The sequence below is a fragment of the Acomys minous genome (assembly GCF_964271855.1).
Source record: "Acomys minous genome assembly, chromosome: 16".
Lineage (NCBI taxonomy): Eukaryota > Metazoa > Chordata > Mammalia > Rodentia > Muridae > Acomys > Acomys minous.
This window is the reverse complement of record NC_140498.1, coordinates 85,187,903-85,212,748: the sequence shown is the minus strand read 5'-3', so window position 1 is coordinate 85,212,748 and position 24,846 is coordinate 85,187,903. Positions and strand designations below refer to the sequence as shown.

The following is a 24,846-nucleotide window of genomic DNA, read 5'->3' as shown; positions in this document are numbered from 1 at the left end:
CGCTTTCCTTGGGTAGAGATGCATCATGAACAATCCACTCAAGAAATGCCAGTGGCAGGGCATGAACACCTTTATTCCCAGCAGGTGGATCTTTTTGAGTTCGAGGCCAGCCTGGTCTACCGAGCTAGCTCTACAATAGCTAGGGATACACTGAGAATCCCTGTCTCAAAAAACCAAATTAATCTTGCAAGCATGAATAAAATCATTCTTGCCTCCTTCTTTTGATGTATGTAAGTGATTCCCCACCATTACTGTGTCCCTCAGATAGCCACTCACTACATAGCACAAGACTCTAAAGCTCCAGCCACCCGAGTGCTGGGACTACAGGCCTGGGCTACCACACTCAGCTCCCCCAAGTTGTGTCTGTGTGTGCACGCACTCCAACTCAAGAGATCCACCTGCCTCTGTTTCACAAGTGCTGGGATTACAAGCACAAACCATGTTTTTTTTCTTTTTCTTTTGGAGACCGGTTTCTCTGTGTAACAGCTCTAGCTGTTGTGGAACTCGCTCTGTAGATTAGGCTGGCATCGAACTCACATAGGTGCGCCTATCTCTGCCTCCCAAGTGCTGGGATTAAAGGTGTGAGCCACCACCGCTTGGCTTCTTTTTTTTTAAATTGTTGTTTCTACTATCTTAGTTTCTGCCGAGTAGGACTTCAAGGGGACAATGAGCAAATAGCATACAATGGACTGGTTTTAAGGCACTTTATTAAAATAAAAGTGCTCACATCCCTTTAATGCTTTAGTCTATTTCCTGAGTAACATGAACTAACAAAATACTGTGCACTAATTCTGTTTTATAACAGAAAAACTACTATTTCAATATGCTCTATTTACCCTCTTCACATTTTTGCTCAATGTGGAATTACCTATACCCTCTAACAGATGCTATAAAAAGGCATTTGTAACCAGTGCTTAATTGTAAAACCAATGCTACATGACAAATTCAAACAAAAACACCAGGTAACTTAACACCAGTTTTGAGAAAACCATTTTTATTATCACTGCGCAGCTTGTGTGTGCAGGATTATGTACCAAATGGCCAGATCTTCTAAAGAACATCTACATAACATTTCTTTCATGTTTCAAGAGATGAAAATAACTGTACAAGGTTAAGTACAAAAGTACACAAGACAGCGGACACGAGAAAATCTATGTATGAGATTTTATCCCACCCGAAGCTTTAATATATTTCAAAAGTAGAATTCATGAACTAAAAAATATTGTCCTTCTATAGTCCTGTCAAGTTTAATGGAAGTGGGTTTAACCTGATTACAACACTAACACCAGTATCACTGATCTGATATTTACAAAAAAATCGTATTTTTCAATAAATTAAAGTCAATGCAACACCCATGCAAGCTAGAATGCTAGCTGTTTGGTGAACAAGGACCTGACATCAGAACAAGTCTATAAAGTCCCACGTTGACATTTTTCAAACTGTATCCATTCCACGCATGGAAGATGTAAAGCCCAAACCCATTCCTCTTTGTGTGTGGGTCTGTGATCGCGCCATTTCATACTGAGCATCAAGATTCCGAAAAACTTCTTCTTGTTGCTTCAAAGTTTTGTAACTTTCTTCATCAACTGAACTACAGCCAGCTTCATCTTCACTCTAAATGTAGACATAAAATGTTTTAATTTTTTTAACCTTTTATTATGTGTACAGTGTACTGTCTGCAGAGGCCAGACACTGCACATTGAGTGTTGGTTCCCCTGAGACATGTTATGTTCTGTGTTTGGAGCACAGCACAATAATAAGTAATAACCGTCAGTGGCGCAGTCAACAACAGTGTACTGAAGACTGAGCATATAACTGCCATACATAAAGTAGACTGAGCATGTGGCTGCCATACATAAAGTGAAAAAGGGACAGGCATATTTCAAAGACAGACGTGCTTGCTATTTTAACAGAGAGAAGCTATGCAGGCACTGGTGGAAAGAAGAGTGATGGCAGGGGCAGCTAGTAGCATGGAGATTACTCTGCTTTGCTAACAGCTTAATTCAAACATTTCTTCAAGGGATTGCATAAAATTCTCTCTCCATTAATGGTTTAGCAAAGGCCACTTTTCTACATCTTAAAGGCCTCACCACATAATCTACAAGAACATCAGTATTTCCCCAGCAAATTCAACATTCCTTCTTAAAACTTCCATCAAAAGATCAAGAAACAAAATTCCATAGGTTTCCAGGTTGTCTCATTCTTCTCTGTGGCTTCGGATGGATGACCTTGAGCCACACAGGGTCTCATGACTGCTAAGAAAGAACTCTACCCATAGTGCCAGGTGAGGGGCACACACATTGGATCCTATTAGCCAGGAGGCACATGCTTGGGGATACACAGCGAGACCCTGCCTACATTTCCAATCTTGTCCTTGATTTGTTTATCCATTTTTTTCCTTCAAGACAGGGCTTCTTTGTGTAACAGAGCCACAGCTGTCGTGGATTTGCTGTGTAGGCCAGGATGGCCTTCAACTCAGGGAGATTCACCTGCCTATGTCTCCCAACCACCACGCCTGGTCTGTTTTAGATTTTTTAATACAAAGCCTCCCTAGGCAACCTCAGCAGGCATGATCATTACATGAGGAGAACAGAGACAAAGTACTTGGAACTGACATACTATGGAAATACTGTGATGCTGGAAATCTTTGTTGCCATGAACACAGAAGTCAGGATCAACCCTAAAGCATAACTCACCTTAATGCCCATTAACTTCCGAAATTTGACATTTTGGTCCTTATTTCCAAAATTCAATTTCTCCCATATTTCAGCAGACTGAGATTTGTCCTGTTAAGAAGTACTGAATTTTAGAATACGTAAAACATAATAGTTTACTATGTTATAAATTCCACAATACAATCAAAATAAAAACATTGGCATTCAAAGTATTCTATTACTGCAATTTTTACCTATCTTGTAGTTATGTAGTTATGAAAGAAATGAGTACCTCATAATAAATCCCATGCCCACAAAGAAAGCATCTCACACTGTAACCAAAATTGTCCTGAACTGATCCACTGCCTCAGCCACCCAAGTGCTGGGACTAAAGGCATGAGCTCATAATTTATCTTTGATCAAGCTGCTTAGCACCCCACCCCCATAAATGCATGAAAACAACTGGTCGTCTTCACACACTTGGTTCAAACAAATCCAACCTTTTGATATTGCAACACAATGTTACCATCCATGAAGGTCACACTGAGAATCATTTAAGTGAGTCAACTTTTTTCCTAAGGTGGACACACATATATTTTAAGTAATTATGGCAAACTCAACTACTTATAAACTGGCTCTCTTGGAAATGATAGCTTTCAACTTATTTTATGCGATTACTAGTAACAAATGACAAGGAGACACAAGAACTTACCCCTTCTTTCTTGCCTTGCCAGAGCATTTTCCTCTTCTTCTCTTGCTCAGCAAATTTCATTGGATTCACAGCAGCTGGGTTATAGTAGCTGGGCACAGCTATGCCGGTCTCTGCCAATGCCTTAGCTTGCAAGGCTGCCATCTGAGCTGCCATAGCTATCTGAGGAGTCACCTGTGTTCCTGATGCCAACAGTGCAGCAACATTGAGAACAGAACCTCCAGTGGCTGCAGCCGCTGAAAAACATACAATGGATTGTTCTGTTATGTTTTAGAGACAGGGTTTCCCTGGGTAGCCTTGTAAGGGACTCCCATTGTAGTCCAGGGTGGCTTCGATCTCAGAGATTTGCCTGCTTCTACCTCCCTGAGTGCTAGGATTACAGGTGTGCACCACCATGACCAGCTCATACAATGGATTAAAAAAAAACTGTTTATTTATTATGTATACAGTGCTCTGTCTGCATGTAAAACCTGCATGCCAGAAGAGGGCACCAGATTTCATTTTAGATGGTTATGAGCCACCATGTGGTTGCTGGGAATTGAACTCATGACCTTTGGAAGTGCTCTTAACCTCTGAGGCATCTCTCCAGCTCCCATACAATGGAATTTTAAAGAGATAGGCTTTAATTTACACACAGTGTTGTCAATTTGTAAAAGGGCAGGATATTTTCACCAAACATAATGAAATGTTAGCTCATGATGCATTAAAATGTTAGTGTGTTCATCAACAGATATTTACTTAATATCATCAACAGAAATGTACATATAAGGCATGATTTCAGTAGAGATGAACTAGGGTGGTAGTAGCAATTTTTTTTGTTTCTAGTGGCAATTTTAATTAAAACATTTAGAATAAGAACAAGTGCCAGATTCTTTTAATAAGTTGCCAATCCAAAACATAGCTGCTATCTTCAAAGAAAAAAAATGTGTATATTACATGTTTGCCTTCATGTATGTATGTATGTGCACCACATGCATGCCTGGGGCCAGAGATAACAAGAGAGCATTGAATCTCCTGGAATCGGTGTTACAGACAGCTGTGAACTGCAATGAGGGTGCTAGAAAGGAAACCCAGGTCCACTGGGAAAGCAGTCAGTGTTGGTAATGCCATACTGGCTTATCAGCCTCCCCAGCTTCTTTCAAGCAGAGAAGCACTATGTATGTAACCCCGAGTGGGTTGGTACTTGCTTTGTCAATTCTGCTGGTAAAAAACTCAGAACTAGCCGGGCATGGTGGCGCACGCCTGTAATCTCAGCACTCGGGAGGCAGAGGCAGGCGGATCGCTGTGCGTTTGAGGCCAGTCGGGTCTACAAAGTGAGTCCAGGACAGCCAAGGCTACACAGAGAGACCTTGTCTCGAAAAACCACACCAAACCAAAAACAACCACCACCACCACCACCACCACCAAAAAACTCAGAACTGCCCTTATTCTGTCTCCTGAGTACTAGGATAAAAGGCCGAAGGCATCATCCCCTGCCAGGATATAATCCTCTTTAAAAAATTCTCCACGCCTTTAATCCCAGCACTCGGGAGGCAGAGGCAGGCGGATCTGTCAGTTCGAGGCCAGCCTGGCCTACAAAGTGTGTCCAGGACAGCCAAGGCTACATAGAGAAACCCTGTCTAGAAAACAACCAAAAAGGAAGAAAAAAAAAAAAGAAAGAAAAATTTCTTTCTCAGCCAGGTGTGGTGGCCCATGCCTTTGATCCTAGCACTCCGGAGGCAGAGATAGGCGGATCTCTGTGATTTCAAGGCCAGCCTGGCCTCCCAAATTAAGTCCAGGATCTCTAGAACTGCAGAGAAATCCTGTCTCGAAAACCAAAACCCAACTTCTCTGTTACATCGTATGTTCTTTGCAGACAGCCTTGTAATGTAATAGCTCTATCTGGCCTTGAATTTGCAGTAAGCCTCAAGAGGTTACATCTTTGGCCACCACAAATATCTGGCTTTAAAAGTTCCTAAGCTAACACAGGAAGCTAGGTATGGAGGTTTATTTATTTATTTTTGGTTTTTCAAGACAGGGTTTCTCTGTGTAGCCTTGGCTGTCCTGGACTCACTTTGTAGACCAGGCTGGCCTCGAACTCACAGCGATCCGCCTGCCTCTGCCTCCCGAGTGCTGGGATTACAGGTGTGCGCCACCACGCCCGGCTCGGTATGGAGGTTTATTAACAAGAATAACCATTATTTACATATCAAAATATTAACCTCTCATGAGATAGCTTGGTGGGAAGAAAGAAAAGCCTGGACACCCAAATCTGACTTCCAGAACCTGAAGCAAGAGGAGTGACTCCAGAAGCTCTCCGACCTATATATGCACACACAATGGCATGTTGAGTGTTTACATTTTACATGAGCTCATACTCACACACTGAAAAAACCCAAACAGACCTGGGTGTGGTGGCACACATACGCTAATGAATAGTACCTAAGAGGTTGTCATAGGAAGATCCCATTTAAGGCCTCCTGAGGTACAGGAGACGGTCTCAAAAACCCAAAGACTGGGGCAGACAAGATAGCACGGGTGGGTGAAGGCACCTGTATCAAGAGAGAATGGACACCCCAAAACTGTCTACTGACCTCACAAGTGTACTGTAGCACATGTAGGCAAACACATACACACATTGTATAATTAAAAACAATACCCCACTAACTTAAGATTTTGTGTGCACAAACGTACACTTTTCCAAGACAGGGTTTCTCTGTGTAGCCGTGGCTGTCTCGCACTCACTTTGGAGACCAGGCTGGCCTCAAACTCAGAGATCCACCTACCTCTGCCTCCCAAGTACAGATACTAAAAGCGTGGGCCACTGCTGCCTAGGCTCAAGAAAAAAAATCTTATAAGAACAAATGTACAAAAGGGGCTGAAGCTCAGTAACAGAGCTGGACAGAGTTCTCTCTCCAGTCATATGCATCTACACAAAAGCTTTCTGTTTAACCAGGCTCTCACGATGTTGAGATCCACCTACCTGCCTCTGTCTCCTAAGGGCTAGGATCAAAGGGTGTGCCACCACTCAGGACCACAAAAACGGTTTTTGAGAAGATGAAAGCTTTCAAAATGTTTACACAGTGCCTTGATGAGGATAAAGGTGGGTTTTTTTCCTATTAAATTTTCAATATTTTTCAAGTTTATTATTATCTTTAAAACCACAAAATTCATTGTAAGTTACCTGCAGCCATTTCTTGTTGTTTTTGCTTCTCAACCATTTCCTTTTCTCGCTGTTCTTGTAATTTCTTTGCTCTTTCCAATCTATCAAAGACAATTTAAAACAATTTGATGTAAAAACCAGTATGCACTATCATGGCACATACACAAATACTTTAAAAATAAGATTACATTCCTATTAAGATTAGGTACCAGTCAGTTAATAATGCAATACAAATTTCACACACTTTTTAAAAAGGCAAGGGTTGGTATATGTTGTTGTGTGATTATGTTGACTTTATGACACTCGTATCGCTACCACAGGATTACAGGTGTATGTAACCATAACTATTTTTATAAAGTAATTTCTAAATGGAACAGACAAACAAAACCACAGTTATCTACACCAAGCCCAAACAGGGCTTCTCTGTGTAGCCTTGGCTATCCTGGAACTCTGCTTGAGCTTCCCTAACCCTAAATGCTTGCACTAACTATTGCCTGGCTCAAAAACAAAAGTGTCCCTGCCCCCTTCCACCCAAGACAGGGTCTCTCTGTGTAGCCTTGGCTGTCCTGGACTAACTTTGTAGGCCAGGTCAACCTCCAACTCACAGTGATACTCCTGCCTCTGCCTCCCAAGTGCTGGGATTAAAGGCGCGCACCACCACTGACTGGCAACAGAAGTTTTTATAAGCAGACCTTCCTCAAGTAGTTAAAAATGAAGAAGAAGAAGAAAAAAACACCTAGCCAGCCATGGCAACACACAGATGTAACAGCAACACTAACACTCAGAAGATTAAAGAATTACTTGGTGAAGCCATGTCTAGAAAAATTGAAACAGCCAAGTGGGGTCTTTTACCCCAACAGTTGGCAAACAGGAAAACGTTAATGAGTTTAAAGGCCAGTCTGGGCAATATTTTTAGTTCTGGGATAGGCAGTGCTACTCTGCTTAAAAACCAGCAAACATACAAACAATCTAAACTCCAATTTCCGTTGGTACTGGCTATAAAAGCAGAGAGAAAATACAATCTTGCAAACCACATACTGGTGCTAGGTAAATTATAGTGGATATTGAAGTGGTGAAACAATGCTTATAAAATACTGCTTGGGGCAGAATGAATGAACCTAGATTGAAAAAAAATTCAGTCAATTTCATAATTAAATAAGGGATCATTACAAAATCTTTTTTTTTGTTTTTGTTTTTTGAGACAGGGTTTCTTTGTGTAGCTTTGGCTGCCCTGGACTCACATTGTAGACCAGGCTGGCGTAGAACTTACAGGGATCCACCCGCCTCTGCCTTCTGAGTGCTGGGATTAAAGTTGTGCGCCACCACTGCCTGGCTATAATCTTTAATTTAGAAGATATGCAAAAAACGCTTCACAGGGGCTGGAGAGACGGCTCAGAAGTTAAGAGCACTGTCTGCTCTTCCAGAGGTCCTGAGTTCAATTCCCAGCAACCACATGGTGGTTCACAACCATCTATAATGCAATCTGATGCCCTCTTCTGGCCTGCAGGTGTACATGCAGCCAGAGCACTGTATACAAAATAAAATAAATAAAAACAAACAAAAAAAATCAAAAACGCTTCACAATACAATGAACAAATATAAATGTCAATATAAAACAAAAAGAATTATACTTTATCACAAGTTAAATTTGTTTCTTTAAAAAAAAAGATTTTATTCATTTATTATGTGTAAGTGCTCTATCTGCATATACACCCAGTATAAATGGTTGTGAGCTGCCACATGGCTGGGAATTGAATTTAGTACCTCTGGAAGAGCAGACAGTGTTCTTAACCACTGAGCCATCTCCAGCCCCCATCACCCAGTTCTTGAATGAGAAACCAGTGTCAAATATTGCTTTATTAATGTAGTCCAAAACAGCCACAATTGAGGAAAAGGTCATATTTTGAGACACACATGCAATGTATTATTGATGACTATCAACAGATATTTGCAATTTTTTTTTCCTTTGAAGAGAGTCTCATTTAGCCTTGGATGGCCTCAAATTCAGCTAGTGAGAATGACCTTAAACTTACGACAATTCCTGCTTCTACCACCCAAATGCTAGGATTAGAGATATATGCTACAACTGAGGAACTCCAGGCCTGTGCACATGTGGGGAGCACTGTATCAACTGAGCTATATCATTAACAGATACTTGCTTTAACACTTCAATTTACACAAAAAAGTTTTACATATAAATCTTTCGATTATTCTTTCTATTAAGCACATAAGACAATCCTTGAGAATAAGTTTTGATTATGTTAATAAGTAACTGCTTTAAATTCCAACACTTAAAACCAAACAAAAAAAACATGTTTATGTGGTTTTGTTTTACAGTTCCCCCTTCCCCCTCCTCCATGCATCCTCAAGCCACCTGTCTCTGCCTCTTGAGTACTAGCACTGAAGGCGAGGACCAACACACCTCACACATTCCTTTCACAGGTTTCCTATCTATCTGTAACACTAAGATCACTAAATCAATTGGCTCGTCATTAGTAACAATTTCACAATTTTTCTTTTTGGATTTTGAAGATAGGGTCTCTGAACTGATCTTCCTCCTTCTAAATGAAACAAATACAGACACCCACCAACATGCCCAGCCTGTAACTTTACCTTAGTAACAATTGAAAAAGAAAACATAATAGATGACAGTATAGAAGAAACTGCAAATTAAGGGTTGGAAATTGTTAGCTAATAATTATGAATTAGACTTTTGTAACTCTGTTGCTCTAAACAAGACAACTGCCCATTGTACTTGTAGGGCCATTGCAGGATAGAACCACCTCCACTCACTAAGGTGAAAGGATGGAGAGGGGGTGAGCTCACACCTTTGCTGCTGCTGTTCAGAGGAGTTTCTGCCAGGCTGGCTTCACAGGGCAGCAGCACATCAGGTTACACTGTGATAACTGTATTTTTATAATGAAAACAAAACAAAACAAAAACAAAACAAAAAACTCAATTTTTTAAAGGGGGAGTGGGGGGAAAAAAAAAAAAGAAAAAAGAAAACAAAAACAAACAAAAACCCAAATCGAAAAAGCAATTTTCAGACGATGCAAAAAAATTGCAAACAACTTCTTGGCTTTTAGCCTTCTAACACATCTTTGGCCCTTCCATATTTCAGTTACAGACCTGCTCTAATGCTGCACACAACCGTCCAGCACGCAAACAGAAACTTTAGAAATTAAACATTCTCTCTTCATTACAAGATATAAATTGGCTTATGATATGTACCTACTAAAACTGAAAACTGGTGACAGAATTCTCTGTGTTCAGGTGTTCGGTTTTAGGAAGGGGAAAAAAAAAAAGACAAGGTAGAGGTTCTTGTACCATATTTAAAACTCAAAGTTTTCAAACATAAAAGACATTTCAGTCTAATTTCTTTCATGGGTATATGTGTAAAAATAAAATCGGTTAATCACAAAGGCAGAAAGTTCTCAGTCTTCTTGGATGTGCAAATTAAGAACAAGTAAAAACAAAATCCCCAACTAAAAATATATTGACATGACTGTATCATAAATGTATATTTATGGTTAGGATTTTTTGGGTGAGGAAGGATTGTCCTGAGTTAAAAGCTTATCTACAGAACTGACTAGCTACTTAAAATAAAAAAGAAAAGAATATGAACCAAACGGAAAGCAACACATACCTCCTCGCTAAGGCTTCCTGGGCATCCATTGCTGTGTTTCTGCCTCTGAAGGGAGGTGGACTAGGTGTCCGGCTTAGGCTTCGACTAAATCTTCTTGGTTTCTCAATTCTCTTCTTTCTATCTCTGCAATAAACAGTATGTTGTGTCTCATTATGGCCACACAATATTAATCTTCAATAAAAGCCAATTTTCTTTACAAAGTTCAACAAAAATCAAAAAGGTACATTAAAATTGTGTAAAGTTATACCAGGTATGGTAGTACACACTTTTAATCCCAGAACTCAGCAAGCAGAGGCAGGTGGATCTCTCTGAGTTAAAGGTCAGCCTGGTCTACAGAGTGCGTTCCAGGACAGACAAGTCTACACAGAGAAACCCTATCTTAGAGAAGAAAAAAAGTATATATTAAAAAAAAAAAAAACAACCAATCTTCATATATGCCTGCACACTATTTATAAGCCAGGTGCAAAGGCTCATGCTTCTTGGAAGTGGAGTTACAGACAGTTGGAATTGAGCAAGAACAGGCAGTGTTCTTCAACACTGAGCCTTCTCTCCAGCCCCACCAATCAATGTATCTTTAAAAGTAATTCTAAATTTCTTACACATATGGCATTACAGCTAGCGTCCCACAGGCTATTTCCAACCTTTGCCTGTATAATTCAGTGGTACAAAGAGAAGCTTCACACATTAATTCAGCTTGAAGTTGTAGGAATATCTGGGTGCTCACTGTGTGGGCTAACATACAGGATGAACAGTGTGTGAAGCTGCAATTTCAGCACTAAGCCAGTCCAGGAGAGCCAAGGATACACAGACAAACCCTGTCTTGAAAAACAAACACTCCCCCAACCCCTGTAACAGGCTGAGTTACAACAGACTATTTTTAGAATATATGCATGTACAAACACGTATGTATGCAGTAATAACTGATAAAAAAATGAAGCCATAAACTTTTCTTTTTTGGTTTTTTGAAACAGAGTTTCTTTCTCTATGTAGCCCTGGCTGTCCTGGAACTCAATCTGTAGCCCAGGTTGGCCTTGAACTCAGAGATCCGCCTGCCTCTGCCTCCCGCCAGCACACGGGGTGGAAGCCATGAGTGTGCAGGAGAGCGGGAGAGGTATAGGAGGGCTCAAAGGAAGGAACATCAAGAAAGAGAGGCAACTAGAACAATGACCAGCACCCCAGATGTAAGCAGCTTTAAAAAGCCGGCCCCCGGGAAGCAGAAGAGTTTCTTGTGTGCTTAATAGCCTGGTCTACACAGAGTTCCCAGACAGCCAGGGCCACCACACACAGAGACCCTTTCTCCAGGAAAACCTCCAAAGCTCTAATTCCTCAAACCACGGGGAGGAAAGGGCCAAGCAGATCCTCTTTGAGTTCAAAACCAGCCTCTTAATTTGAAGAAAACCAAAAGTGGAAACAGTACTTGTGGTGAAAGCAAGATGACCAGACTTCAAATCCCTACCACCCACGCCAAAAGCTGGACATGGCTGCAACCAACCCCAGCATCTGGCACTGTAGGAACAGGAAAACCCCAAGAGCTTGCCAGCAGCCCAGCTAAACAGGTAAGCTTCAGCTTCAGCAAGATTCTGTGGATCCAAAACTAGGATGAGGATCAACAGAGGACAAGCAATATTTTCCTCTGCATGTATATGCAGCACAGCCACCCCACCCCATGGCCAGAGATGACTCAGTAGGTAGAGGACCGGGATTCACTTCACTGCTTCCATACACAGGAACTAGACACCTGCAGTTGTGAGCTCTTTTGACCTCAGCATGCATGGTTAATTAGATCGACGGTGTCAACATACAGTAAACAGCACTCCCCCAAATAGCTCTTGTAATCAGAAAGGTCTATAATCAATTTAGATTACTAACACCTTCACACTGAGTGTGTAAAAATGTGCACAGGATTTTCTCTCTATGGTGCAGGACACAGAAATCACGGACAAAGAGTACTAAAGCACCCCACTAGGTTCTACACCTGGTTTTACTGATGAGGTAACTATTTACTCAAGCACTTTAGATCAATTAGCAAGTAAAATTATGTTGTACAATGGAGAAAAGCTAGTGAGGAGCCACCTATACTTTAATTCAGGATAAAGAACACTTACCGACTCCGGCTCCTCGATCTGCTCCTGCTTCTAGTCCTATGCCTGTGTCTAGATCTTGATCGGGACCGTGTTCTGATCCTTCGTTTTCTATCTCTGCTTCTAGATCTTGACTTCTTCCTGTCTCTGCTTCTGGATCGAGATTTTTTCCGGTCTCTACTTCTTGACCGAGACTTCTTCCTTTCCCTGCTTCTACTGCGATGGCGCCTGAAATTCAAGTGCACAAACTTGTAACTGCTCGTAGTTATCTCCCGTTTCAAGGATAGGGTCTTAGTACATAAACTCTGGATCTTCCTAATGCTTATTTCCTGAAAGCCGAGATTGCTAAGCTCATAAGCATCTTTTCCATTCTACACCTCATAAATTAGTTAACAAAAAAAATCCAACCAAAAGAGCAAAAACAAACAAACCAACAAACCCCTCAGCACTAGCAGATAGGGAAGGGAGCTTTATTCATCCCCAGCCATCTTGGCAGCTGCTTTTGGTTGTGCTCTATCTTGCAATTAAGGCAGGATGATGGCTTCAACGAGGACCAGAAAAGGTTAAATTGGGTGGGAAAAAATCCCGGTAGTTTGATTCACTTTAAACGCCAACTTGTTATAAAAAGTGTAAGTCACATGCTGGAGTAACAAGTGTTGACTGTGGAGGGCAAATGCTCTTGTCGACCTTCTAGCTTTGATTTAATTTGAAATAGAAATATTATGTTATATTGGCCAAAACTGGTGTCCATCACTGCAATTGTAATAATACTGAACTGGGCACATGAAAAACACTACAGAGCATGAGCACTGGTTATCACTGGTGTAGGTGAAATGCAACAGAACCACAAAATTTCTTAATTAAAGTCTGTCAAAGATTATTTTAGGGGGCTGGAGATATGGTTCAGAGTTTAAGAGCATTGCCAGAAGTCCTGAGTTCAATTCCCAGCAACCACATGGAGGCTCACAACCGTCTATAATGAGATCTGGTGCCCTCTTCTGATGTGCAAGTATACACGCAAGCAGAATACTGTGTAAATAGTAAGTAATCTTTAAAAAAAAAAAAAAAAAAAAAGACTTCAAAAACCAAAAAGAAAATGACTTATTCATGCCAAAATATATCAAACACACCAAATATTTTGGTATCACACTAATTACTGCCTGGTCCTCCTTGATATAGCCACATTACACATGGGATTCTTTAAAAATAAGTAAATGGCCGGGTGGTGGTGGCCCACGCCTTTAATCCCAGCACTCAGGAGGCAGAGGCAGGTGGATCGCTATGAGTTGGAGGCCAGCCTGGTCTACAAAGTGAGTCCAGGACAGCCAAGGCTACACAGAGAGACCCTGTATGGGGGGGGGGGAAGGAAATCAATCAATCAAACCCCCACATTGGGGCTCAGTGTCTTCCTGATGTGCCTAACTCCACTTCTACAGAATCCAATGCTCTTCTGGTCTTCATAGGCACCAGACACACATGTAGGTGTGAGACATAAATGAAACCAAAACACCCATATGCATTAAAATAACCTACATATTTGAAATATGACTCTATTTCCCAAAAGCTGTTCTGTTTTACTGTTTATATAATTAATATTATATTATATACAAAACATAACCAACAGTACAATGTTATTTTGTTATGTTGATTTTGTGTGGGGGCAGGCTGAGGCGGCAATAGTAACCAAGAGTCAAGCACCTCAAAACAGTTTTTAGCTAGGTTAGTGTGGCGGTCCTTGCATCTCACTCTGAAGCCTGACCAGTGATGGAGCATACCTTTAGTGCTGCCTTAGAACACTGAGCTAAGAGTACAGCCAAAGTTTCAGGCCAATCTAAGCTACATTAGTGAGTTCTGCAACAGCTTATACTACAGAATGAACCCTGACTCAAAAAGTAGTTATCTCTTTAAATAACCCCAGCACTTGGGAGGCAGAGGCAGGCGGATCTCTTGAGTTTGAGGACAGCTTGATCTACAGAGTGAGTTCCAGAGCAGCCAGGAATGCAAGTTACACACCAAAAAAACCCTGTCTCAAACCCACACCTGCCCTGCCTCAATTACCAAAACAAAATGTAGAACAGATGGTGATGAGGGAACAGATTTTACACCAATCCTATAAAAGAATAATTCTTGGCTTAGTAAAATAAGTTTTTAAAGACAAGTGAAAAGATTAAAAGTCATTCATCCACCAATTGAATGTGTTAACAATTTCTCAGCCTCTTGGAAGCCAACTGTGGATTTCTTTCAGTGCTGGAAACTGATTCCCAGGGCTCAGGTTATGATCACTCTCATAGAATCATAAGATTCTAAAAGCCTTTACTTATCAGCTGATAAAGAACTACATCAAGATAGTTAAGACATGACTACTATCCTATTTAAGGTCGTGTATATAAAATGCTATAGGCTGGGTATTACCTGGATGCTAAAGCTACTGGAAGTCACTACCCGAAAACACCGAAACTAGTTACCTCTCACGTGATCTAGATCTTGAGTGACTCCGGCCCCGTGATGACTTCCTTTCTTTGCGTTTGTGTCTGTCCTCGCCATTTTCAGATGAATTTAATCGCTCTCTTCCCTTGTCAGAAGAATGTTCTTTGTCATTGTGCTCCTCAGACTTGTGTCTCTTAGAGGATTTATCTTTGGATTCATGTCTTCTTGCCTGTTTTAACAAGAAGTTGGTTCTTTCAGGAAAATAGTGCAACAAAGAGAGTTAGTATGGGCATCAGTAAACAAAACTGTTGTGATGCAACATTAGTAACCTTAGGAATGTGTGGCACCTAAATGCTGCATATGCAATTACAATTTTCTTATTAAGACACAAAATTGCAGTTTGTTCCTTAAAAACTTAAAAACTATGATTTGATTGAAAAACTATGATTTCAGAAACAGGTAATGCAAAGCCATAGCTCAAACATTTAAAAAACAAAACCCAAACCCAAGCCCAGTTCTAAATCTAATGGACACAGTATTAAGTTTAAAAATAGGGCTGGGTGTGGTGGCATCACCACACCTTTAGTCCCAGCACTCAGGAGGCAAAGGCAGACAGATATCTGTGAAGCCAGTCTGGTTTATAATCCAGGACAGCCAAGAGATATTATACAGAGAAACCCTGTCATGAAAGAATTAAAAAATACCCAGAAAACAACAAAACCCCAACCCATCAAATAAATAAAAAATAATGGAAGTGGGGAATGCAGCTCAGCAACAGAGCATCTCGCTAGCATGCATAAAGTCTTAGGCCCAATTCCCAGTAATAGTAAAAAGAAAAAAGAGGATAACAGGTAAAAATACAAAGAAATGCACCACAAAATTTACTTCAAACAAAGTAGCATACATAGTGTACTTTAACAAAAGGTCAATACCTCCTGTTATTGCAAACTATGCAGAGTAGCAATACTGCCCCCCTTAAGTAGCTGTACTTCCTGCCACATTCTCTCTAAAAGACATTATCTTTCAACCACTTAGCTTGCATCAATCCCAAGAGGCTTAGAGCTCTATTACTTTTTATGAAAACAGCAACTACCATTTTAAATTAAAAACCAAAAAATAAAAAAATAAAAAAGTAAACCAGGGGCAACAATTCCTATGTCATAAAATATAGACTTTGAAACCAACCCAGCCACTAAATGCTAAATTTGGAAGTACTAAGTAATTTCCCATCTGAAACTTATAAAGTCCACCCTGTTTTTAAAACCCCACACAACTTGGGATAAATTAAACTTAAATCTTACAGAAACTAAGATCCTTTAAATTGTTTTCTCCTGTTTCATATAAACAAGACATGAAAACACAATGCTTTGCAGTAATTCAAATGGGCCTGGACCCCACTCTCTGCTGCCCAGGCCACCGCTTCTCCACCGTAACACAACACAGGTATTTCCCACACTAGGCCATAGCGTTATTTCTTTTGATTGAGGCTAACTTTAAAAAACAAACTAAGAAACAAACCAAAAAAGTGGAGTCGATCATTTTGGGACATGCAGAATGATACATCTGAAAACGATCAGTGGCTTTTTATTTTGTAGAAAAATAAGAGACCTGGAGACACAAGCTAAACCTTAGTTTCACAGCCAGTTCTCTATTATACGACCTTAGAAAACATTTGCCATGTAGTGGCAGACTAAAAAAGCTTTAAATGGCAACATTTCCAGAAACTTTAAGAGTTTATTTTAAACCAGTTTTCAAACATAACATTACTATTAATTTTATAAAACATTAAAACCCTTAACTGATTTAAGATATATTTAAGGGAAATAGGAGTTTGAATGACTAATAGTTACCTTATCATGAAGTAGGCTTATTATTTTGCTATCTGAGTCTGCAGCGTCTTCAGTTCAGTCTCTTCGCGCATTAGCACGCTGAGTATGATTTATTATAGAAATGTTATCATGTGAGCTAAACAAAATAGTCATTTTCACAAAAACTCTCCTAAATTAAAAATGTAACAGAGCTTCCATTAGGGGAAGAGGTGAAGCCCCTGCCCACGTCTGTCTTAGGAGTCCCTTGCCCAGCCCCCTGAGGCGCTGTTCTCTCTCTCTCACTGATAAGTCTCTTCCTGGGCAGCTCAGTCCTCATCTTCTTAGGTGGGCGAGGCAAGTTAACTCCGATGTCGTACAGCTGCTGCCTATGTTTTCCCTAAGGCTTTACTGTAATTACCTCTCCAACTCTCCCTCACATTTTTATTGCAATAGTACTAGTATTAGGTTCACTGAACTAGCTTCACTAAAGAAAAGAAAGAAAACTCACTACTTTCAATGAAGAAAAAGTAGCCCACAAATAGGTATCCACAAAGATGGCTGCTACTTAAAAATCTTCAGCAGCTGTCAAGGATAAGGAGACCTGGGACCTCAGATTAATGGAAGCTCTGTATCACAGGCCTAAAAATCCAGCTTATTCTTCATATATTTTTATTGTGAATATTTTCACAATATAATAGAAGTTAATAGCTTTTGAAGGTACTTTCTATATAAACAACTATCTTCTTGAAAAATGATGAATCCAAATCATGCTCATTTTAAAACCCAATCAACCTTTTAAACTTCAAGTTTGGGTACTTACCTTGACATTGGCAAACAGGCACACAAACATTTTTACCAGACACTTTACAAGAATTTAAAAGCACCTATTCACTACAAAGTATTAATTACCTCTTTGCTTCTGCTCCGGCTCCTGTGTTTTCTTCCGTCATTATCTGCGAACACACAAAAAAACCAAAATACATGAAGATACACAAATATCTTTGACGCATAATGATGTAACAATAAAAGTCAGTAATGAGATCCAGGCTTGAATTGAAAACAAAACAAACAAACAAACAAACAAAAAAAAGCAAATCGAAATAACTACCTCTTAAATTCCTATTTAGGGTAACCCCAGTGCTTTCCAATGACTATAGTGTCTTTTAGTCACCCCTTTCCCGTTGCTATAGAAGGAGCTGCTATCCTGGCTAGCTGGGGCCTGCAACTTGCTATGCAGACTAGGTGTTTCTGCTCCTTTGTCCGTGCATCCCTCCCGGCCAGTTTACTGCAGTGCATGTGTCTACTTGGGCAGATCAGAAGACACAAGTTTTGGGATCAGTACCAACATTTCAGTTTTATGGGGGTTCTGAGGTTTGTCAGGCTTTACATACGTGCTTTTACCCACACTAAGACAACTCACTGGATGTCAATTCCTGGTCCTACATAGCTATTCTCTCACACACAATATACCACATAAATGAACTTATGTTAGTCACATATATACATGGACATGTATGTATGCACATAAAAACAAACAAACCCGGTCTCGGCATACAGGAGATTTGTCTGGATTAGACAGACTGATTACAGGAAATAAATTAAAGCTGACCATGGTGGCACATAGCTGTCCCAGCACACCAGGAGGCAGAGGCAGGCAGATCTCTGTGAAGTTCAAGGCCAGCCTGGTCTGAGTTCAGGACAACCAAGGCTACACAGAGAAACCCTATCTTGAAAAATCAAAGAAATAAATAACTAGGCTGGGATACATTTGACATGTTCTATAGTCAAAAGGATATTAGCTAGACATTTTGTTTTGTTTTTAGTTTTTGAGACAGGGTTTCTCTGTGTAGCCTTGGCTGTTCTGGACTCCCTTTAAAGACCAGGTTGGCCTCGAAATCAGAGACAGGACTGCCTCTGCCTCCCAAGTGGACATTTTCTTTTTTATTCTTGCTTTTTGGAGGCAGAATTTCATGCAGCCCAAAGTAAAATGCAATTTTTGGTCCTCTTGCCATGTCACATCAAGCTAGCCAATATTCAATTTAGAAAATGATCACGGGCTGAAGAGATGGCTCAGTGGTTAACAGCACTGGCTGCTCTTCCAGAAAGCCCTGAGTTCAGTTCTCAACACCCATATGGGAGCTCACAACTGTCTGTAACTCCAGTTCAAGAGGATCCAACACCCTCTCATAGACATACATGCAAGGCAAAACACCAACGTAAATAAAAGAATTATATATAAAATATATGTGATCACAATGCCCAACAAAGTTAAACATTAAAAAATATTTTGTTGAAAATTATCTACATAAACAAATAAGAAATGACTAAATTAAGCCGGGTGTGGTGGCGCACGCCTTTAATCCCAGCACTCGGGAGGCAGAGGCGGGCGGATCCCTGTGAGTTCGAGGCCAGCCTGGTCTACAAAGTAAGTCCAGGACAGCCAAGGCTACACAGAGAGACCCTGTCTCGAAAGGAAAAAAAAAAAAAAAAAAAAAAAGACTAAGTTCCAGTTAGAGCTTTTAAACAAATTGCTCCTTTGTTTCTCAGTTTTGCTATTTATTTATAAACGTTGCAATGCTGGGTCCTTATGTAAGCTAGACAACCTACCACCAAAGTCGCACCTAGCTCCACTTTCTTTAAATAGCAAAATGTTATGATGCCACACTAGTTACTTTCCTTTGGTTTCTGAGACTGTGTCTCACTACTTAACCCAGGCTGGCCTGGAGCTACTGTGTAATCCGCGCTGTCCTTGTACTCATGATTCTTCTCCCTCAGTCTTTCATGTGTTAGGACTACACACTTGTGCCATGCTCAGCTGGTTTCATTTTTTTGGAAAGGCGCATGAATATCAAGCATCTAGAAATATCTAACTTGCTTCAGACATTTTGTATTGCAGAGCTTGGGGTATAAGTAAGTGCTAGGGGACACTTGCAGAGTTCTCACCTTAGCGATGGAAGAAAGTAACAACGTAGATAATAAGAAAGTTAAAGTGTGTTAAATAAAGGCAGATTATACCACTATCTAGACAACACTTTATTTATTTTTGAGACAGGGTTTCTCTGCTTAACAGGCCTGGTTGTCCTTTGTAGACCAGACTGGCCTTGAACTCTCAGTGATCCACCTGCCTCTGCTGGGATTAAAGGTGTGCGCCACCACATCTGGCTGACAACCCTGTTTTTAGAGACAGGGTTTCTCTAATGTAGCCTTGGCTGTCCTGGACTCCCTTTGTAGACCAGGCTGGCCTTGAACAGTGATCCACCTGCCGCTGCCTCCCAAGTGCTGGGATTAAAGGTATGTGCTGCCTCTGAACATTTTATCACATTAAACTCCTTACCTGATTTTCGTTTTCTTTCTCGTGACCTTGACCGCGACCTTGAATAATGATGTTTGGAGGTTCTAGGAGAAACAGATACATCTGTCTGCTCTTTTTTCTTTTCTCTATCTGGTGATGTCTTTTCTGGGGCTAATCCGTCTCGTTCTGTGTCAGTAGCCTGAAAGTTAAAAATAAAAAAATCATCAAAGTTTATAATTGCATTTTCAATGTGTTCTGGATTTTAAGAAGGGCAAGGAATGAAGACAGCTGAGTTTTACCAGAAAAACCAAAACCCAAACATGGCTGATCTCCAAGTGGACGTATGCACAGTAAAGTAACAGATGTAAAGAACTTGACTCTAGATAGTCCCAATAAATATTTAAAGAAACTATAAAACTTTAGATGTGTGAATTAAATTTGCTGACTTGCCAGTAATCAAACTGCTGTTCATTGTTATTAAAAAGCTATTTAAAATGAGCTGTTAAGAAATTTAATTAAAGGTACATAAAATTGTAACATATTAAAGCAGCATAGGAAGTATTTCTAGATTATAAAAGAATAAGCAGAAAATTACCTTACCTGAGAACCTAATTAACCTTCTTTAATGAAAATATCCCCTTGGCACAGAGGTACAGCAAAACATGTTCTGCCTCTCCGTATTTATGCTCTGGGCTATGGAAACATCAAGCCGTTTCCACGTTAAAGCATTTTATAGGCAATATTACAATATAAATTTTATTTTGCAGTGCTAAGGATTAAACCCAGGGTCTCATACTTGTAAAGCAAATTCTCTATTACTAAACTAAATCCCAGCACTTACAAAACTGAAACAACAAAAACAAAACAAAACAAAAAAACCCCACAATGGCACATATATTTTCAGAGACCTGACTTACTTAAGGTTTAATTTCCCATCATTTGCTAGTTTACAGAAGGCTACCCACCTTCTGTACTCTTAACAGCAACTGCACAGAACTCTGAATAAATGCTTAAGACATGAACTCTAGCTGTAGACCCCTCACATACACATGCTTTGTATGTGTGAAGCTCTGTCTTAAATCACCAGTGCTGGAAAAAATTCCCAACTACTACTAACTCTATTTCTGAGAACTGTGTGATCCAAATGTTTTACCATAGTACTACTAAAGTAGGCTGGAAATGATGTGTAACAGTACCCATGCATGAAAAGCTAATAAAACATTTTAACTATAAAGAAAATTACTACTAAAGAAACGCATTTAAAGCCAGGTGTGGTGATGCACACCTTTAATCCCAGCACTCAGTAGGCAGAGGCAGGTGGGTCAATGTGAGTTCAAGCCTGGTCTACAAAGCCAGTCCAGGACAGCCAAGGCTACACAAAGAAACCCAGTCTCAAAGGAAGAAGGGAGGAGAAAAAAAAGTCAAAAAACTCATTTAAGCTAGAATAATAGAAAATATCTTCAAGGATACACTAAAATCTCAAGAGTCCTCTTGAGTTGAGTGTGATTTTGAAATTGGCATCTCATATACACAAAACAGGCCCTTATAAACTCCCCACCCTTCTATCCTGAGCATTGAAATTACAGATACAGGGCACCAGGCCCAACCTTAAATTCTGATAAGCATTGGAAGCAAACAGATCTGAACTGATGAAGCGGAGTGATAAGGTTTCTGACTGGGGATGGTAATAAATAAAGTAAATCTGTTCACTCAGGCAACTGATGACTCAGGAGAGGAGCTGGCAAACTCCATTACTGTTCTGTTCAAAGCTTGAGCCATTTTTCTTTCTCTTTTTGTTGAGACAAGGTCTCTTTATGCAACCCTGACCATCATGGAATTCACTATGCAAATGCAGGCTGGACCCAAACTCAGGTATCTGCCTGTCTCTGCTGAGACTGAGCCCAGCTGAAGAATATATATATATATAAAAAGCTTGGTAAAACAATGTGAAAGACTACAGAACACCCAAGTATTCACCAGCTGCTCCTTCTACCCTGTGTTTACCAACCTCTCTATTAGAACTTCTCCCTTGGGAAGATTAGCTCAGAAATTAAGTACCAAAATTAAGGAAGAGTATTATTTTACTAAGGCACAAAGTGGGTCAAAATAATACTGGACTCCAATAATAAAATGACACATGAAAAAGGACAGGTTTGGAGTTGAAAAGATGGCTTGGCAGCTAAGTACACACAATTAAGAGGACAAAATTAAGAGGTGAAATGCATAAGTTATGTGCTCAATAGGAACAGTAATGAACAGAAAGGAAGCAAGTAGCTACAGAGAAGTATCTCATTGCAGTATACAGTTTCCACAACCAGAATAATTTTGTGCTGAAAGGCATTCATCCTTCAGAAGCAAGGTCAACCTTACTTTAAAACTGATAGCCAGAACCACTAGCTGATTCCACCCAAATACTGTACTCTCGGACTTTACCATCTCCTAGCAATGCAGGTTGCTCTACTACACCACTAAGGATGACAGTGATTCAAAGGACATTTCCCCCCCTTGTTCTCTGTATCCTTAGGGACAATGTCAAATTGGCCTATGATGTACTTTCTCAACTTAAAAAGCACCTCAAACATAAATCACAGGCACCTGTCCCCCAAGTTCTGAGATGCTGCTGCCCCCAAACTTCAATCTCCTGCTGCAGCCTCACAGACATCTAAGACTCCTTCATTTTTCCTGAGACCCCAAACTATAGAAAAAGGCAACATTTAGTCCACTACAGGTTACCCTGCAACACGCTCAGAAGACTCGTAACCAAGGAGCCCTGTGTGCCTTAGGTTATCAGCAGTCACTTTCTTTTTTTCCTTTTCCTTTTCTTTTCTTTCTTTCTTTCTTTCTTTTTTTTTTTTTGAGACGGGGTTTCTCTGTGTAGCCTTGGCTTTTCTAGACTCACTTTGTAGACCAGGCTGGCCTCAAACTCACATCAATTTGCCTGCCTCTGCCTCCCGGGTGCTGGGAATAAAGGAGCAGTCACTTTCACAGGCAAAACACACTACAGAATAAAACCCACCTCACCATTAAACACATGAAATAATAGGTCCGAGACCCCCTCCGGGTAAAATTTTTATTTTCCTAAGGATGTTTACAATACATCAGAGGTAGAAAGCCCGATTACCAAAATTACTCAGCTTTATTTCAGGTTAGTAGAAATCCATATAAACATGGCTTGCAAAGTGCCTTCTATTTCATTACTGGGTCAATAAGAAAGCCACCCAACTCCTACATCACACATCATGAAAACCCTAGATAACCAAAGCACAGGATACAAATCCCTTTCCAGTGCAAAGAAAGGTAAGCAGCATATTTAATACTAGGCCACCTCTCTGGAGGATTGCCTTTCTATTCCAGTTAAAATAACAGAACCCAAGGAAAGCAATACTATTCTTTACGTCAATATATTAAGAGGACCAAGACACTGCCTTTGAAAAGTATTATTAGTTCCACCATTTTAAAAAGCCAACTTATCTACAAATCCTCATTAAGATTATTCTTAATTCAACTAGACAGAGGGCAGTGAGGTGCAGAAAAACTACCTGCACCGTTCTAAATTCAAATACTCCAATTATCAGTAAGAGTAATCCTTAACTACAATACGAAGTTAGAAACCTACTAGCCAGTAATAAGAAAAACATAATGCTTACAAGAATAGTTTCTCTCCATTGCCAGAAACAAGACAACCACAAGGTAATATGATTCATTCGAAATGAGCATAGTATATCCAGGGCAGGCTTTCTGTTCAAACAGGTTTTCAGGACAGCCAGGGCTACACAGAGAGACCCTGCTCTCCCCACCTCCCCCCATTAAAAAGGTGACTCTGGTAGCTTTGAGGGTCGTGTTACCAAGAAATGGAACAGGATAATTAGACGAATTTTTACTCTTTAAAACAATCCCAGTTCCGAACGAGAAGGTTCACATCGACAAACACTAAGCAAAATTAGGCATAGTACCCCAAATCACTAAGGGTTCGCTCAAAACGATTAAGAACGCCTCCTCATACACTGCCCCGGAAAGAGGCTGCTTTTTGGACCCGATACTTTGGAGACAATGCTTAAGGTCTGTTTTTCTTTCCAGTCAAGTGAGATAAAGAGCAAAGCATGAACCCAGAAGCCCTATGAAAACGCAACACATACCACTGGACTGGCTCAAAGAGATGAACCCCACAGTACGGTGGGCTTCTGAAAAAATATAGGGTGAGGGAAGTGATGAGGAAAGTTCTGGGGGAAAAAAAAAAAGGCCATTCCCTGCTTCTCCCCACCCCCATCCACACCGCCAAACCTCCCCCCTCCCTGCAGCAGGAAGCCATGATGGCGAGCGCAGAAAGCTGCCGCGGCGCCATTTTGTCCACACACAAGAACGGACAACAGCCCCGAGAGCTGTTCCCCGACTCTGTAAAGAAACAACAAGAACAGCCCGGGCTTCAAGCTCGAGTCGGTACCTACCGCCATTGCTTTTGAGTCCCGGCCGCTAATGCGGCGCCTCTGCTTGCCCTGCTCAACAGTACCGGCCGCCGCGAAGCTTCGCCACAGACTAAATATCTTGCGCGAGAGACCCGGATGGCACAAAAGGGACGAGGCCCGGCGGGCCGCGGAGCTTGCTGGGAGGAAAAGGGGGTGGTGATAAGAGTTTCTATAACAACGCGGTTCGAGGCGGTGATTGGTTAATCCTTCAAAGGGCGTGGCGTAAAGCCCGCGGAGTGGGTGGGGCCAAGAACACACTCAAGAATTTACAGCCTCAGTAACTGGGATTTAATTTAATCTCGGGTGGGGCGGTTTCCCATTTTGAGTTTGAGAAAATTTTGACCTTCTCCGGCCGCCGTAGAAAGGGTTGGAGCGCGGTGTTCTTCCGCCAATTCAAATCGGTGGCATGGAACCCAAACTGAGTAGGGACGGTTGTGTGAGTCAGGAAGAAGTATAAGACATTTGAGAATTCCCTTTTAGTTTCTTCAACTGCAGGTGAGAAGGGTCAACCGCGCTGTTGTAGGGAAGCGGGAGGCCTGTCTGGTGGGAACCGCAGGGGCTTTAGCCCATTTCAGGGTTTTCCCGCCCTTTAGACACTGGCGGGAGAAAAATTGGGAGGCAATT

The 24,846-nt window shown here is 40.8% G+C and overlaps 1 protein-coding gene across 2 annotated transcripts; it reads right to left on the bottom strand.

Annotated features, from left to right (window-relative positions):
• Window positions 1-977: 977 nt before the first annotated feature.
• Window positions 978-24,370, bottom strand: RSRC2 (arginine and serine rich coiled-coil 2). Of its 2 annotated transcripts, XM_084762706.1 has the most exons (10): window positions 24,205-24,370; window positions 19,802-19,958; window positions 17,377-17,420; window positions 14,698-14,888; window positions 12,257-12,460; window positions 10,152-10,274; window positions 6,527-6,606; window positions 3,367-3,599; window positions 2,697-2,786; window positions 978-1,614 (listed from the first exon to the last, which is right to left on the bottom strand). In XM_084762706.1, the coding sequence occupies exons 1-10, from the start codon at window positions 24,208-24,210 to the stop codon at window positions 1,435-1,437; spliced, it is 1,308 nt and encodes a 435-aa protein (XP_084618832.1). In that variant the 5' UTR covers window positions 24,211-24,370; the 3' UTR covers window positions 978-1,434. The 2 variants fall into 2 exon arrangements, with proteins under 2 accessions (XP_084618832.1, XP_084618833.1); XM_084762707.1 differs by lacking the exons at window positions 19,802-19,958; window positions 24,205-24,370 and adding an exon at window positions 16,510-16,587 and having other exon boundaries at window positions 14,698-14,910.
• Window positions 24,371-24,846: the final 476 nt, after the last annotated feature.